Genomic DNA, 15,716 nt, shown 5'->3' with positions numbered 1-15,716 from the left:
AGTTATAATTCAGATGGGATTGGGCTACTTTTTTTTTTTTTTTTAACAAGTGGCCATGTAATATCTCTATTGAAAATTTAATGCTGACATTAAAATAAACCCCATGAGTTATGTTTCCTTAAAAATTAGGAAATTGGCTTAAAATCAAGTGGTATTTTTTAGAATATATGTTAGGTTCTTATTTGACTCCTAGTTTCTGAGCGATTAGGATTCACCCGTTTCACATTTTCAAGTTCTTTTCTTCACAGCTCTTGATGTTAGGGAGATGCTTGTACTTTTCAACTGAGCTGAGGTTAGAATTCAAACACCTGAGGAAAAATGTCACAGACAGCTGAACTTCCCACATTGTTCTACTGATGTAGTGATGCACTACTGTGATCTAAGCAAAGCATTGAATACCTAAGCCTACTTTCTTGGTTATTCAAGGTTCATGAACTTCAGATGGCATTCGGGAACCTTATTGTTGAACAGAATATGAATGCTTCTGGCTTTCTACATAAATTGGCATTTCACTTCCAGGGCCCCCCTCGTCCAAATGATGCAAGCAATTTCCCTGCAAGCTGATGTAACTAAATTTCTAAGAGCAGGTAATATTATTTCATAAAGCAGTTTTCCAGAAGAAGCCAAGTTCTATGTGGTTAAGAGAAGTGTTTGTGTGCTGCATCAAGTTTAATGAGTTAGATATTCATAAGATGCATTCAGAAATCAAATCAGGTTCTGTGGTTGGTGTTAATTTGTAATACACCATGGACACCTTTTTATGAGTTAGTCTTCTAAATTAAAGTCTGTTCCGTATTCACCGCAAAGACAGTGCGGACAACTCACTGACTCTATATAATTTTAAATACAAAAAGAAGTTCTAAATCTTGATTTTTTTTATGGTGGTGTATTATATTACTCAGCGTAATAAAGACATGATTCACAATTATGGTTGTTTTGTGGAGATATCAGCTGGAGTACCTAATTAAGGTTAGTTAGGCTCCACTATGATATAACTGGGGAAACAGAAAAATTTTTGGTTTAGTTTAGTTTAGATTTTTCTCTAGACACTCCAGTGAGTTAACAGTTTTTACCAAGTATTAAAAAGATATAACATTTTAATACAGAAATTGATAAATTAAGTTTCATAACAGAAGAAATTAAGACAAATTACAAATGAAATTTTAAATTTTTGATTTTTCTATTTATCTGTGCTTAGTTATCATTGTAATACAACTGCATTCCTGCAGCTATAGACATGAAACAGACTTTTGACTCACTTTCTAGGCTGGTATTTGGAAGAGTGAATTCTCTGCTTGTATTTTGCTTATTGTTATTTAAAGAAAGTAATACCACTCTTTTTCCTTCCCTTTGTCTTTCTCCTCTCCAGCAATGACAATGCAGTTCATAAGCCATCGGTTCCCTGACTATCATGATCCAACTATAGGTGAGTAAAGATTATTCTGTCCTTCATCCCTTTCAATCTTTCTGCCTATTTGAGATACTCAGGGGTTAGAAGCAAGATTTGTAAACTTTAGATTGAACCTTGCTTGTCTGATGACAATTAAATTGTGTCACGGTCGTACCAGAGTCATTTGCTCCTGAAATGCTTTGTAGAAGATCTCTTTTAACAACAGATTTTTGGCTTCATGCTTTATAACTAATACTGACTGTGTAATTATAGTCACAGAAAAGAAAGCAGAAGTCTCAAAAGATGGAAAAAAGTCTTTCAAGATAATATATTTAAATAAGGTAAAAACTGACCAGTCTGGAAGAGATAGGTAGACTTTTGCTATTTTCATACTGTTTTCTACTTTTAAACTCTTAGTTGATATGTTTTAGAAAAAAATAGGAAGGACTACTGAATTTAATATACTAAAGTTGTGCTCTAGGAACACATACTCCGTTAACTCTATTGGATTTAATGGCATTATAATAATAAATATTTGCATGCATCTGGAATGCACTGAAAATCATCTTTTTCAGATGTCAAACACTGCCTAATGACTATGTTGCTGAAGTACAATGAGAAAGTGAGCTGGAAGAGAAATCTAGGATGAATTCTAATTGACTGAACTGTATTTCTATTTCTAAGTCAATGAGTTCAAAGTGATTGTGGCAAAACTGTATTTCATTTTAAAAAAGTCAAATATTTTTCCCTATTCTAAATGAAGTACAAATTTGGAAGATATTAATAGGGTAAAAAATGAAGAAATTTTAATAGCTTGAGCAGCCCTGGATTTCTCTTGTATTGTATTGAACGTAATCTATTAATAGCCTAACCAACTGCCTTTAAATGTACAGGCATCTGAGTCCTGTAATACTAAGCTAAGGAAGGGGCTTGTTGGGAGTGTCTGGGTGTATGATAGTCTCCATTGCTCTTTAAGAAAGCTAGCTAAGGTGCTTTTCAAGAAGGATTTCTCTTGATTTTCTCTCTGTAACTCAAGAATTCTCAAAAATCATCAGTTTCAGATAAATCCAAAATCGGTTTTCTCATCAAGCTTCTAATGTCCACTGATCATTCTCTTCTTTTTTTCTTTTAACTCCATACTTTTTTATTATTTGGATCATTTACACTGATTGAATTGAAATATTAAAATGTATCAGATAAAGCTAACCAAATGATTTCCAATAAAAATATCATTTCTGTGACCATTAAAGTAAAAAAAAGAAAAGCCCATATAATAAGAAATAAAAAAGAAGGAATATGACTGTATTTTACAGGTCTTGGGATGGTTTGCCAATGACCTGAAAAAAGTAGATGCCGTATGAGATATGTCTTGACAAGGGAGGCAGACAAAAGGGGCTTGAAGATTTTAACTATTCACCATTCACTCAAGAAAGATGTGAGTTAATCTTTGCATAGAGTATATCACATATGTTAGAAGTGTATTTCACCTCTCCAGTCTGAGACAATCATTACCTTGAAAATATCTGTCTAATATTTGTAATTCCTGTCATATAGTTAGCTTCCGCCTTGTGCATGGCAAGAATGGTTGTCAAAAGTCCGTTTTTCTTCGCACATGAGCATCTTTTGGGTGCTACTATAATTACTAATATGAATAACAGTAATAAAAATGTGATTTTACATTTTACTGGATGTTTATTTTATTCATTTAAGGATGAAAACTATTCACACATGTAGGAATTTTATAACCGTTGCAAAAATCATAAAATAAAATTAAATGTATCAACTCTAAAGAAGGCAAAACTACAAGGGCATTACAGCGAATTCATTTGTTGCACTCAGGAAAAAAAACCTAGTCACATGTAATTGGAAAAGAGGAGAAGAGAATTAGTAGTTAGTGACACCATTAAGTTATGTACATACATCCCTTTTCATTATTAACAATCCACCTGCCATCTATATTTATCCATATATTGTATCTTGTCATAATCTTAACTTATTGGTCTCTAGACACTACCACAATATGAATAATAAATAATCATAAAAAGAAAGAAAGCTTATGATGCATTGTAAGTACACAGTACAGGAATGCCTAGAGGACCTAATCAGGATGAAGGTCTCCTTGAGTAAGAGGCAGCTTCTACCCAGTAAAACTGACAGTCTAAATAGGAAAAGAGAGAAGGAGATAGGAAAAAAAGAAGTGAAATTTTGAATTCAAGTTCACATAGCTCGCCAGGGGCAGAGCTGGAAGCAGGACTCTGAGTTTTATCTGTTCAGCACTTCTGTCTCTCAGAACATGCTGAAAACATCCTGAGACAGGCTTATTTTCTATTCATGCTTTAAAATATGTACTGAACAGCAGAGTATAATCGTGTGCTATAAGTATATACGTTTCCTGTTGGATGCATTGCTGGTACGATCGCTCAAAGTTGGATAAAAAACAAATTGAAGGAATTATTTGTTGTTTTAAATACATTTAAAAATCTCGGTACACTGAAAAGGTTTATAGTATTAGAAGTACTATTAATACTTTTGAAATACGGGTCTCAAATCATAGGATTCATCTCAGCACATCGACAAGTAGGCATACAGTAGGTATTTTCCAGATATCTACTAAGATATTACAGTTCTAGAGAATGTTCTGGGGTAGCAGAAAAAACAGTGACCCAGAATTAGTGTATCCAGGGCCAAGGCTATGTTGATAACAGGAGTTACCCGAGGGGAGGTTATTCCTCTAAGGTTTCGAGGAACCTGTCCCCCCAAAAATGTTTTATGCAACAGAAAAGTTATCGTTTTGAGACAGAAGAGTGATCTGTCTAGTTAGAGAGTTGTTTCTCACAGTAAGCCAGCAGCACGTGTTGAGGAAAGAAAATAAAACCAGGTCATGTATGAAATGAACCTTTACGTTTTACATTCTCTCACCTTCCAGCAGAGTGGGAGAGCATAAAAGTGAACACAGCTTTTCAGCTATGTCTGAAATCACTGGTCTCTCTAAAAATCAATATATTGCCTTTCTTCTGTGTCATGCATTTTAGGTCCCTGGTTAATTTCTCAGCAATTTGTATCCTAGTTCTGGAACTCATGAGCTGTCCTGAGCTTTTCTGGACACACCCTCAGATCTTAGTGTACTTCTTTGAAAATAACATTTTCTGCCTACCTGTGGTATTATTTGTCTTGGATGTTTTAAGCCATAGTGCTTTCTGTGAACGTCACTGAGAAGAAGATATCCTATGAAAATAACAAAAATATTATATTATATGACAGAATGATAATCCACAAATTTCAAATATTAACCATCCTGCTAAGTCTACTATGCTGCAGGTAAGCTTTAGGGTAAGGTCTATTGTTTCCTTTGATTTACATGGACATAAGAATCTAATAAATGCCTACATGCTTTTCCTTAATGTTCTGGCACTAGCTGCACAAGTCTCTTTGTTCAGGGATGGTGTGAGAATGCTGTAGCAGTAATCACTGTACTTGTCCATGCAAATTTAGCCTTGATTTAAGTGGGCAGTGCTGACAGAAAGGATATTATACCTCCTTGCATTGTGACGGGGATTTTCCTAGGAGATGTACTAATAGAACTAGGAGGAGGAGACAGGGAGGAAAAGTAATTGGAGGTACCTTTGTAAATAACATTATTGTCTTTCAAATCCCAGAGGCTGATCCCTTTAAAATTTGGAAGAAAGACTTCAATAATTCCCTATGACTACTAAATGACTATAAACATTTAACTTGTTGCTATCCATTTAACTATGTTAGTCATTTAACTTTTCCCTTGTTTTGACCTCTTTTTGGCCTCTTATAGTACCCTGAAAACAGGTATAATTTTCCATGTTATACAGACATCTTTTGGTATATACTAATAAGCCTGTGGTCCTCTCCACCTTAAGCATTGACATGGGAATAGAATAACAATTTCAGCTGTTTTTTCATCTCTAGATTCTTGTGAACTATACTTGCAACTAGTTAAGGAAGATGGAACAATAAACTATTCCCAAAGCGTATGAGGATAGGACTGATATAATTTGGGTGATATTCTAAGTAAAAAGCAAAACTGAACCAGGTTCAGCCCATACGAAAGAGCCAAAAAACCTTCCTGAATGATCTATTTGTGATTATTTGTGATTATAAGAGACACACAGGAAACCTGAAACCAGGAAACTAATAGTTGAAATTGTAATCGGTTTTGCTTGAACTTAAAAATAAATGGCTGCCAAGTGATTTTCATATTTTATTTCATAAAATTCCAAATCTTGTTGATTCTAAACAGTACTTTCATTTGTTTTGGGTTTTTTTTTTTTTTTTTTTTTTTGGTATAAAGGACAAATTTTATGTCCTTACCTACTCCTGGTTCCATGCAAGCATATGCTAGGGCAATTGACTTCCCTTAGAAGATGTTTTCCTCATTTTAGGAAAGTATACATCATCTGTAAACTGGTAAGATAATGGGCTTTAAGGATAGAGTAAAGATGAGAATATGTTTCTGTGTTTTACCTATTCTAACATGAGGCTATGATGAAAATTTCTTGCTGTTATTGACCAGAGATACAAACAAGTCATATAAATTTAATATGCTGCTAAATGTTCTTCCCCTTCCCATTTCTGCTTCCCTGCAAACACACCCTGAAGAGCTTATTCTGAACACTGTGCAGTAAGGATCATGCATCATTAAAAATTCGGAGGCATTGTTTTTCCCTTTTTTGTCATAGTCCCTAAGAATATGGATTTCCTTATCTCTCCTTTTCATTATGGTTAGAGATTGTTTTACTTACGCATTAGATTTTTGTTTTTCTACAGTGACTCATATCTCTAGCAATATAGTAGAAATATACAATTAGAATATAATGATTCTTTATGCTTACATTTTTCTGTTATCCACTGACATTTTTGAAATGTTACTGGGGATCTTGCTTATCTCAGATAGCTGCTGCTAATGTGAGATAATGCAGAATATTTATTAAAAGAGTATTTCAATCACTACCTTATATGATATGGTAAGCTCATAGTAGTATCTTTCTTTGTAGTATCTTTCAAATACATACAAACATCTCAAACATGCTAATTTTCATCCTAAAAGAGCCATGAAAATAGATTTAGAATAATGTTTTTCTCCCACCTGAATTCCAGACTCCTGTGTTTATCATTTATAGAGGGACTAATTATACTTTTGAATGACTAACTGAATGTTGTGATGGACAATCGAACACCAGAGATTTTTAGAGACTAGTGTGAGGTTTTTTCTGAGGGAAGAGGCTGCTATTTGTTCTGTTTTTCTGAGCAGTGCATTTTTCTTGCAATGGGAATTTATTAAGAGAAGTTGTCTGATTAGTGACCATGGCAGAATAAATGATCATAGTAAACGGTCCCTTCTAGTGTATGAAACCTCTCTTTGTCTTAGCCGACTATCATAGTTTGGAAAAGCTTCTAAGATCTTGAGAAACTCAAATTGCTTGACATTTTGTACAAATATAAATAAATATGCATATACTTAAATATACGAATAGATGTTTGTAGATTTGTTTAGAGTATTGAGCAAATCTACTAACAAAGTTACTGAAAAAGTTAAAGGATATTTGAAGTGTTAATTTTGATGTTGTGACTTTGAATTTAATTCCACTTCCAGATAAAGCAGGAATAATTTCTGTATTTTAGGCTTGCTGCAGCCATTCCAGTTCAGACTTTTGAGACAGGGACATATTATTTTTGTAAGTAAATGAGGAGGAAAAGGAGAAAAAATCTTTTAGTATTGGACAGAGCATATGTGGGCAAAATTTCAGAGGTTAGCACTTCATGAAAATGAAATGATTTCAGTGCACATTTAATATTTAATTGCAATCAACAATGGGAACAATTTCCAAGCGGCAGTGAATGTGACCATTTTCTGGAACAAATGGATGAGAGCAATTTACACTCTGTACGTTCTTTGGCAGTATCACAGGGAGTTAATGCAAGTAGAGTGGCACGAAAGGAAGCATGACATAGTGTGGCAAACTGGACAGCCTCCAAGATGCTCATTAGCCATGTGACTAATCTTAAAATGAATACATAATGCAAACGAGATGCGAAAGCAGCTTCCTGTTTTGGTGAGATATCACTGCATGAGATTGTGTCAAATGAGCAGTTGAGGGCATTAAGGCTGTGTCAATGTCATGCTTTAATTGAAATGGGTGTGGGATGGGAGGCACTTTGGCATTAAGCACATGAATTTCCATGAGATTTCCTAATGTAGTAATGCATTCACCAATGCATTAAATAAAACACATTTGAACTCATCTTTAATAAACTGATGGAAACATGTGGGTGAATCTGAGAAAAAAAGATAAAATGTGACTGGAAATATTCTAAGCTTATATAATACATCCTCAAAATGTCTGTACAAGGAATATCATACTTATTGTCAGGGTACTATAATGGAGAGGACAAAATAATAGGATCAAGATGCCGTTAGTAATGATAGAGTGAAAGAAGACAAAGGTGGAACACATCTACTATATCAGAAGACACCTCTTACCAAAAAAGTACTGTTCAAATTTCTTTTTAGGGTACTTATGAAATTTTTTAGATTATTTCTACTATTATCTAAAACATATGTATGCTTGTATTCCATCCCTAATTTCATTTTCATTCTCATTTTCCCATAAAAGGTAAAATATTTGTGGTAATTGGAACAAGAACTCACACATTCAAACTGGATTTGAAATCAAAAATTATTTTTTGTTTTACAAGTTTCATATAATCTAGAGCTAACCAGTAGTGACTGCTTTTCATTTGTCATTCTCCATACATTTATTAGCCTTATCTGAGACTGGATAAACAACTTTTAAAAATGATCTGCACTTTGTCTTGAGAGTGTCTCCAAGGGTTTTCTGACTTTTTTTTCTAGACTTATTTAAATTACCTATATTTGTGTTCCGTATTTATCATTATATAAAATGGGAAATGGAAACATACATTTGAACCAAATTCTTGAATTTGTGTTGTATTATTAAGTTTTCATTTTTGTATCTGCATCATATGTCTCATTAAGGAATTAATAGTGCCTATAGAAAGCACTCTGATTTATATGGAGGAAGATGAGCAAGCAGAGGTTATGTCTACTAGGCTAGGACTGAGCTCCAGATTCAGAGACCTAAATTAAAATGTCTGCATGTGAGCTGTGTATCTAGGATCCTCTTATGTTGGATTTAGGGAGACTTCAGAATGGAAATTGAGGGCTTGACTCAGTTCCCTTATTACAGGCTCCTAGAGCCATTGAAGATTCCCTATGTTATCCTGCCTGGGTTTAAATTCTTGATTCACAAAGCTGTAGGTCTCCCATAGGTCTCATGAACTACCATCTGGCCCCCTGTGGATGTGATATGATACAAGACCTTTGGAGGATGTATGCCCTTCTAATCCAGGAACTAAAAACCAGACAACATACCTTAGAGTATATTAAATAGAAACAGACATCTATATGTGGGCCACTGAATAAAACCTGTATTTCCATTAAGTATAAGAAGATCTTCACAGATCTTGATGGTATCTCTGTGAATGTCCGGAAAGCCGTCTGTCAGTGAAGGGAGGAAAACATAAGATGGGAGGGCCGTGCAGAATCCTTATTATGGTGGGCAAAGAAAGAATCTTGGTATGTGTCTGGCAGCATGGGTGCTCCCATTGGAAGGCTGAAGAAAATCATAAATAGAAAAAAAAAGGAGTAGCATCAAAGAAAGTAGGAATGCAAGAAGCTCGTAAGTTGTTTCATTAGTTTAGACTACAATAAGGCAGTTAAAATGTCAGCCCTCTGCTTAATACTGTGATAATATCGTTCCATAATGAGAAACAAAGTATTTGAAGGAGGATGGAGACTGGAAAATCCTAGCAGATCTTTCTTTCTGCAGTGAAAACAATTTGTTAGAAAAAAAAAAAAAAAAAAACTCCTATTTCTCTTGGAAATAAATATTTGAAAAGGTGGTAGTTTCACTTTAAAGAACAGATAATGATAATTGGATCATCTCTCAACATATCAGTTTCAGCTGTATGCATTCTTAGTTCAAGGTGATCTTTGATTCTTTATTCCTTCCTCTCTTGAGAACTTCACTGTTTTCTCTGTTAATGAAACAGTCCAGACCCATTCTAAATATATGATGTTACTTAGATACATGATCTATAGCTCTGCTGTTAAACTTTCTTTTCCAGGACTTTTCCTTGATACACCAATTAGTGAAATCTAAACAGCTTGCAGACTTCATGTAAGATATAACCTAAGCAATCAATTATATTTCTGGGTGCTTACCCAAGGTGATTCACATCTAAAATCCTGGGCACACACTTGATGTCTGCTACTTTTTTGTCACATATTTTCTTACAAATGCAACTCATCATACAATTATTTGAGAGCTTTTTACAGCAGGTGACAGCTACTTGTCACTTAGCATTTTCAGAGGCTCAGGAAACAGTGCTTAATCAAGTAATTTTCCTTTGCTAATACCTCAGATATAAACTATAGCAGGCAGGCAAACGCAGTTTGTGTCTCTCTAGTGAAGGCTGGAGTAGCCGGCCCAGAGAGCTGTTCCTGCACCTGTCATTTTCCTGTTATCATTGCACCAATACACCTGCTCAGAGGTGGAAGGTTAATCAGAAATCCTTCGCTAGTATTTAGGCCTGCAGTCTAATCTTGGAAATGCAGTTGCCGGTCTGTGTCCATCACTCACGCCCTTGGAAAGCATAAAGCAGCGGTTGTGCTGGCAGATGCACTTCAGCCGTGGTGGTACCAGGTGGTAGCTTCACGTATGAGTGTCTGCAATATGCTGTGACTTCTCAGGCAGGGAAATACTATGTAGAGGAAATGCTATGTAGAGGAGACACAATGTAGAGGTAACTTGTTTCTTTATCCTGAACCATGAACAAGGAAGAACGCATGGGCTATCACATCTTAGGAACAGACTTTGGAAGCTCACAACTGATTTTGATATTACAAGATGAGATGAGCCAAATCTAACAACTCATTCCTGCAGAAAAGGAGGAAGTCCCACCCCCATCTCCCCTTCTCCCAGCCTTATTGGCTTCACTGGACTCCTTTCTGAGCTGATTCAACACTAGTCCGGAAGAAAACTAAGCCACCCCAAAACAAAATAGGCCTACCTGTTTTGTCTACCAGGTTAGAGAGTTGAATCAGTTAGCAAACAGTTCAGTAAGCTGCAGAAGTGGCACAGGAGATGGCATAGAACCATGAACTGGGGGAACATGAGGATAAGTGGACATGAAAGAGGAGAAAAGAGACCTTCTCCTTTTGGGAGAGGTGGCTTGTGAAAACTGAGTCAGTCATCTCACCTAGCTTCTCTCTTAGACACTAGCCTCTGAGACAAAAATCCCTTCCCAAGCTGATCTCTGTTCTCAAAGAGAATAGAGATAATTATCTATGCCAAAAGTACACATGGATTCAAAAACCATTTAGGAAACTGTCTGGAGGAAAAAAGTCCATCAAGACAATTTAAAACAAAGATTCTACTTCTCTCTCAGAAGGGCACTTGAGGTGCAGATACTTGAAAGCTGAGAGAGTATACCAGGGAAGAATCACTACATGGGCTTCCTTGGGCTACTGATCACTTTCCAAAAGAGGAAAATGGATTAGATGAACTGTTGACCTGCTATGATTTTACTCTTTATGTTCTCAGTTAGAGCCTTTACCTGCTGTAAATGATGTTAATTGATACTCTAGCCAGTGAACTGATGTTTCCTTTCTCCCCTGTTTCAAAAAGCAAGCAAGTGGATGCATGACGCTGTATTTCCCAAATACCTCTGTTCAACATCTGCCTGCCATGTCTGAAACAGGAGAGAAAACTCTTTCTGCTATGTGGGTGCCATGAGAGACATATGCTGCATGGTCGCATGGAAGAAAGCACCCCTACCTCTTAACTATTAATGATTCCTACTTATTATCATCCAATCTCCTTTAACTCTCTTTGGGTTAGAATTAAGAGACATTCCTGCTTTGGCTATCTTCTCCTCTCCAATGAGCAAAGTGTCAGTGGAGGATCAAATTGTGGTATATAGCCACTATATTCCTCCCAGATACAGAATCACAGAATCACAGAATCGTTTAGGTTGGAAGGGACCTCTGGAGATCATCTAGTCCAACCTCCCTGCTCTAGCAGGGTCACCTAGAGCATATTGCCCAGGATCACATCCAGACGGGTTTTGAATATCTCCAGGGAAGGAGACTCCTCTCTGGGCAACCTGTTCCAATGCCTTCTAGCTTAACAGTGTATCTGCTAAACATAGAAGAAAAATACTCCAGTCCTGTATTTAGCAGTGTTCTGTGATAGACTTTTAAGCACTGGTTAGCCAGATTAAAGTCTAGGGAGGACAAAAAAGACTTTTCTCTTAACTATGACAAAATCAAAGCAATTCTGAGGAATATTCTCTATTACTACTACTACTACTACTACTAGTTAGGGAAACAACTAGATTAGAATCCTTTGATAATGATATCTGTCATATTAAGAATCTAGAAAGAGTTAGTCAAGGATAGAAATCTTTATTCAAAATTTGTTGGCTATTCTACACAAAATAGACTTTTTTTTTTTTTTCCAGGTCAGCTTCGTACAGGAAAAGAAACAGGCTGAAGACCTGTATCTCAGCAACTGATATTTTTGCTTTGACTCAATGGAAAAATCCTTCTCTACCCCCGGTTTGATTCACCAACTCTTTACTTAATAAATCTATTAAACTGGAGTGGGGAGAAGTTTTGGAGAGTACTTCTTCTCACCACAAAAGAGCTTTCTCTTGGAGGTAAACTCTCAAGCCTTCCTTCAGACTTAGACCGATACACAAAACACTGAATGACTGTAGAAAACTGAGACAATAGCTCTTCTTAGGTTTTTGCTGCTGTAGGGCTTTTAGCAGAGTCTGATATACACAATCACAGTGGATCAAGCCACTCATGTAATCTGGGGTATTTAGATCTTAGTCTATAGCTTGAGTGTGAGCACAATGTCAATCTGACTGATGACCTTAAGGCAGGTGAGTTTGTTTGTTTATGCAGAACTATAATCCACAGTGAAGTCACACTTGGTTCTCTAATTCACAATATAAATGTACAGACATTCTAGATTATGGTTCATCTCATCCCAACATATACATCTTAAATAGGCCAGATGAATACCTTAGGCCATAAAGCTGGGCAGAATCCATCCTATCCTATTCAAAATTATGTGGCAACTGAGGAGAAGATTCAAAGATCCTGTGAACTAGATGACTGAGACTGGAGTGAACACCTAAGTCATTCTATGTCTTTAGCCCTCTGGTTGTTTAAGAGGTATCACAATGCACATGCAAGCATGACCAATATGATTGGGATCATAAGCTGAATTGAAATGAAACTTGCATCTTCTTAAAGAGCATCACCAGTGGAAAACTAGATTTCTTCTGCCTTGTATATTATGATTTATAAAAAATACCTCCTAAAATGATCTGTGAATTTGGAGGAGATATTCATGGTATGATATCCTAGATAGAGGTGGATGATTTATCTAGCTCTGTTCAAAATTCTTTGTCACAGGACAAATGTCTCCATTAACCTTTCTTTCATAGAAGCCAGCAGCCTTCTACACCCTACTAAATCCAAAGCCCCAACCAAGCTAATAGCCACACAGATGTAGTCAACTTGTTAATTACTCCCCCTGAAATGGCAGGAAGTGAATTCATAGCTGTCAGATTCCCCCACTTTATAGCACAATCACAGACTTGAAAGAGTAGTGAAATTGCTACCTGCTATTCTTGTTCCCCAAGATAAGGATACCGAGACTCCTGTTAATTATCATGTTTTGATTAAACAGGAGTACTTTGTTCACTTTGTTCATGTACATCTTTGAAGTAATTGGCATTTTTCTGGAAGCAGAGAAAATAATGATATGCCTTTATTAAATATTAGTAGCATAATCTATATTGTAAGTGGTTTCTAACAGAAAAGCGAGTGCTACAGCAACAATTTGCCTGAGTTATCTTTAGAATCGATTTGCCAAAATATTAGCATTTGTAAGGAATCATATTTTCTTGTATAGAACTGATTCTGAAAAAAATATTCGTGACCCAAACGAATAGTCTTATTCCTATAGGGAGGACAGTTTATAAGCAACATTTAGCCTGCTTGAAGGATTGTAATACAAGGTCTGATGAAGTGTTGAGTGAGTTTTCTGATACGAGATCTGATGAAGTGTGGAGTGAGTTTTCTGAGCAGTAAGTCATAGCCTTTATAAATATTTATATAAATTTAGTCACTTTGGTGCATGTTTGCAAATTAAAACCATAAATGGGGGCTTTGTTGAAAACAGTATTTACATCAGTACTGGTAGTGACTTCATTGGGCCAAATTATTCAAACAGGTTTTGTCAGTCTTCTAGGCAAATCTCTGCTGTACCTCAGCATCTCTCTCAGAAGTCTGCTGTTATTAATACAGGGTGGCCTACTCCACTTCCAAGGGAATCCTACATTTCACAATATGCTGTTATGTCATAAGGAAATCAAATTCGCCATACGTGTGTCTTTGAGAAAGAAGGAAGGGGATACATTGTTTTCTAGACTTCATCTTAATTATATGAATTGTAATTAGAATTTGACTGCAACTCTTAATGATTTTACTTTTCAAAGGCTTTTTGAACATGTATTTTGCTTTTACTAATAACTGATCGTCGCATCCTGCATTTTATGGCAGGAAAAAAAAAAAGAAAACCCTGCAACTGGAAAGCAAAATATTATAAATAGTAAAAAAAAAAAAATATATACTACTAGTATTAAAAAAGCCTATGTATCGTAGCAGAAGTCATCTGTACTGAAAATTTTTTGATCTTCAGTCTGCTCCTGGCCTAAATCTTTTCAGGACTAGGTAAATATTTTTATACATTTTTAGTACTCCACATATGGATTAATTTATTGTATTGCTAGGCCACTCTCGATCGTTTTTGAAAAGGCATGGAGAACAGGAGAGGTGCCTGAGGACTGGAAGAAAGTAAACGTTACCCCAATCTTCAAAAAGGGTGAGGAGGAGCCAGGGAACTACAGGCCAGTCAGCCTCACCTCCATCCCGGGAAAGGTGATGGAACAGCTCATCCTGGAGGCCATCTCAAAGCACGTAGAGGACAAGAAGGTGATCAGAAGTAGTCAGCATGGATTCACCAAAGGGAAATAATGCTTAATCAACCTGATAGCCTTCTGATGGGACAACTGGCTGGGTAGATGAGGGGAGAGCAGTGGATGTTATCTACCTTGACTTCAGCAAGGCTTTTCACACTACCTCTCCCATAACATCCTCATGGGCAAGCGCAGAAAGTGCAGGCTCCAGTGAGTGGACAGTGAGGTGAATTGAGAACTGGCTGAAGGGCAGAGCTCAGAGGGTTGTGATCAGCAGCACAGAGTCTAGTTGGAGGCCTGTAGCTAGCGGTATCTCCCAGGGGTCAGTACTAGGTCCAGTCTTGTTAATCGGTGACCTGGATGAAGGGACAGAATGCACTCACTGCAGGTTCACAGATGATACTAAACTGGGGGGAGTGGCTAACACACCAGAAGGCTGTGCTGCCATTCAGAAGGACCTCGACAGGGTCAAGAAATGCGTAGAGAGGAAATTCATGAAATTCAGCAAAGGCAAGTGCAGGGAACTGCACCTAGGCAGGAATAACCCCAGGCACCAGTACAGGCTGGGGGTTGACCTGCTGGAAAGCAGCTCTGCACAGAAGGACCTGGGAGTGCTGGTGGACAAGTTGAGCATGAGCCAGCAGTGTGCCCTTGTGGCCAGGAGGGCCAATGGTCTCCTGGGGTGCATTAGGCAGAGTGTTGCCAGCAGGTGGAGGGAGGTGATCCTGCCCCTCTCCTCAGCCCTGGGGAGGCCTCCCCTGGAGTACTGTGTCCAGTTCTGGGCTCCCCAGGACAAGAGAGACGTGGCACTCCTGGAGAGAGTCCAGCGGAGGGCTACAAAGAAGATGAGGGGACTGCAGCATCTCTTCTATGAGGAAATGCTGAGGGAGCCGGATTTGTTTAGCCTGGATCAGGAGGGTTCTGATCAATATATACAAGTATCTGAAGGGGGGGCTGTCAAGAGGATGAGGCCAGACTCTTCTCCGTGGTGCCCAGCGACAGGACAAGAGGCAACGGGCAGAAACTGAACCACAGGAAGGTCCATCTGAACTTGAGGAAAAACTTCCCTGTGAGGGTGACAGGTTGCCCAGGGAGGTAGTGGAGTCTCCTTCCCTGGAGACATTCAAAACCCACCTGGACGCGGTCCCGTGCAATGTGCTCTAGAGGACCCTGCTAGAGCAGGGAGGTTGGACTAGATGATCTCCAGAGGTCCCTT

The 15,716-nt window shown here is 37.4% G+C and overlaps 1 protein-coding gene across 1 annotated transcript in view; it reads left to right on the top strand.

Moving 5' to 3' along the window:
* LOC138064476 (GTP-binding protein Rit2) overlaps window positions 1-15,716 on the top strand; it is a 184,067-nt gene that overhangs the window by 57,453 nt on the left and 110,898 nt on the right. The window contains exon 2 of the mRNA XM_068927295.1: window positions 1,370-1,426. Coding sequence (XP_068783396.1) covers window positions 1,370-1,426 — 57 coding nt within the window. The remainder of the gene's footprint in view (window positions 1-1,369; window positions 1,427-15,716) is intronic.

The sequence above is a fragment of the Struthio camelus genome, chromosome Z (assembly GCF_040807025.1).
Source record: "Struthio camelus isolate bStrCam1 chromosome Z, bStrCam1.hap1, whole genome shotgun sequence".
Taxonomy (NCBI): Eukaryota; Metazoa; Chordata; class Aves; order Struthioniformes; family Struthionidae; genus Struthio; species Struthio camelus.
This window is presented reverse-complemented; position numbering and strand designations above follow the sequence as displayed.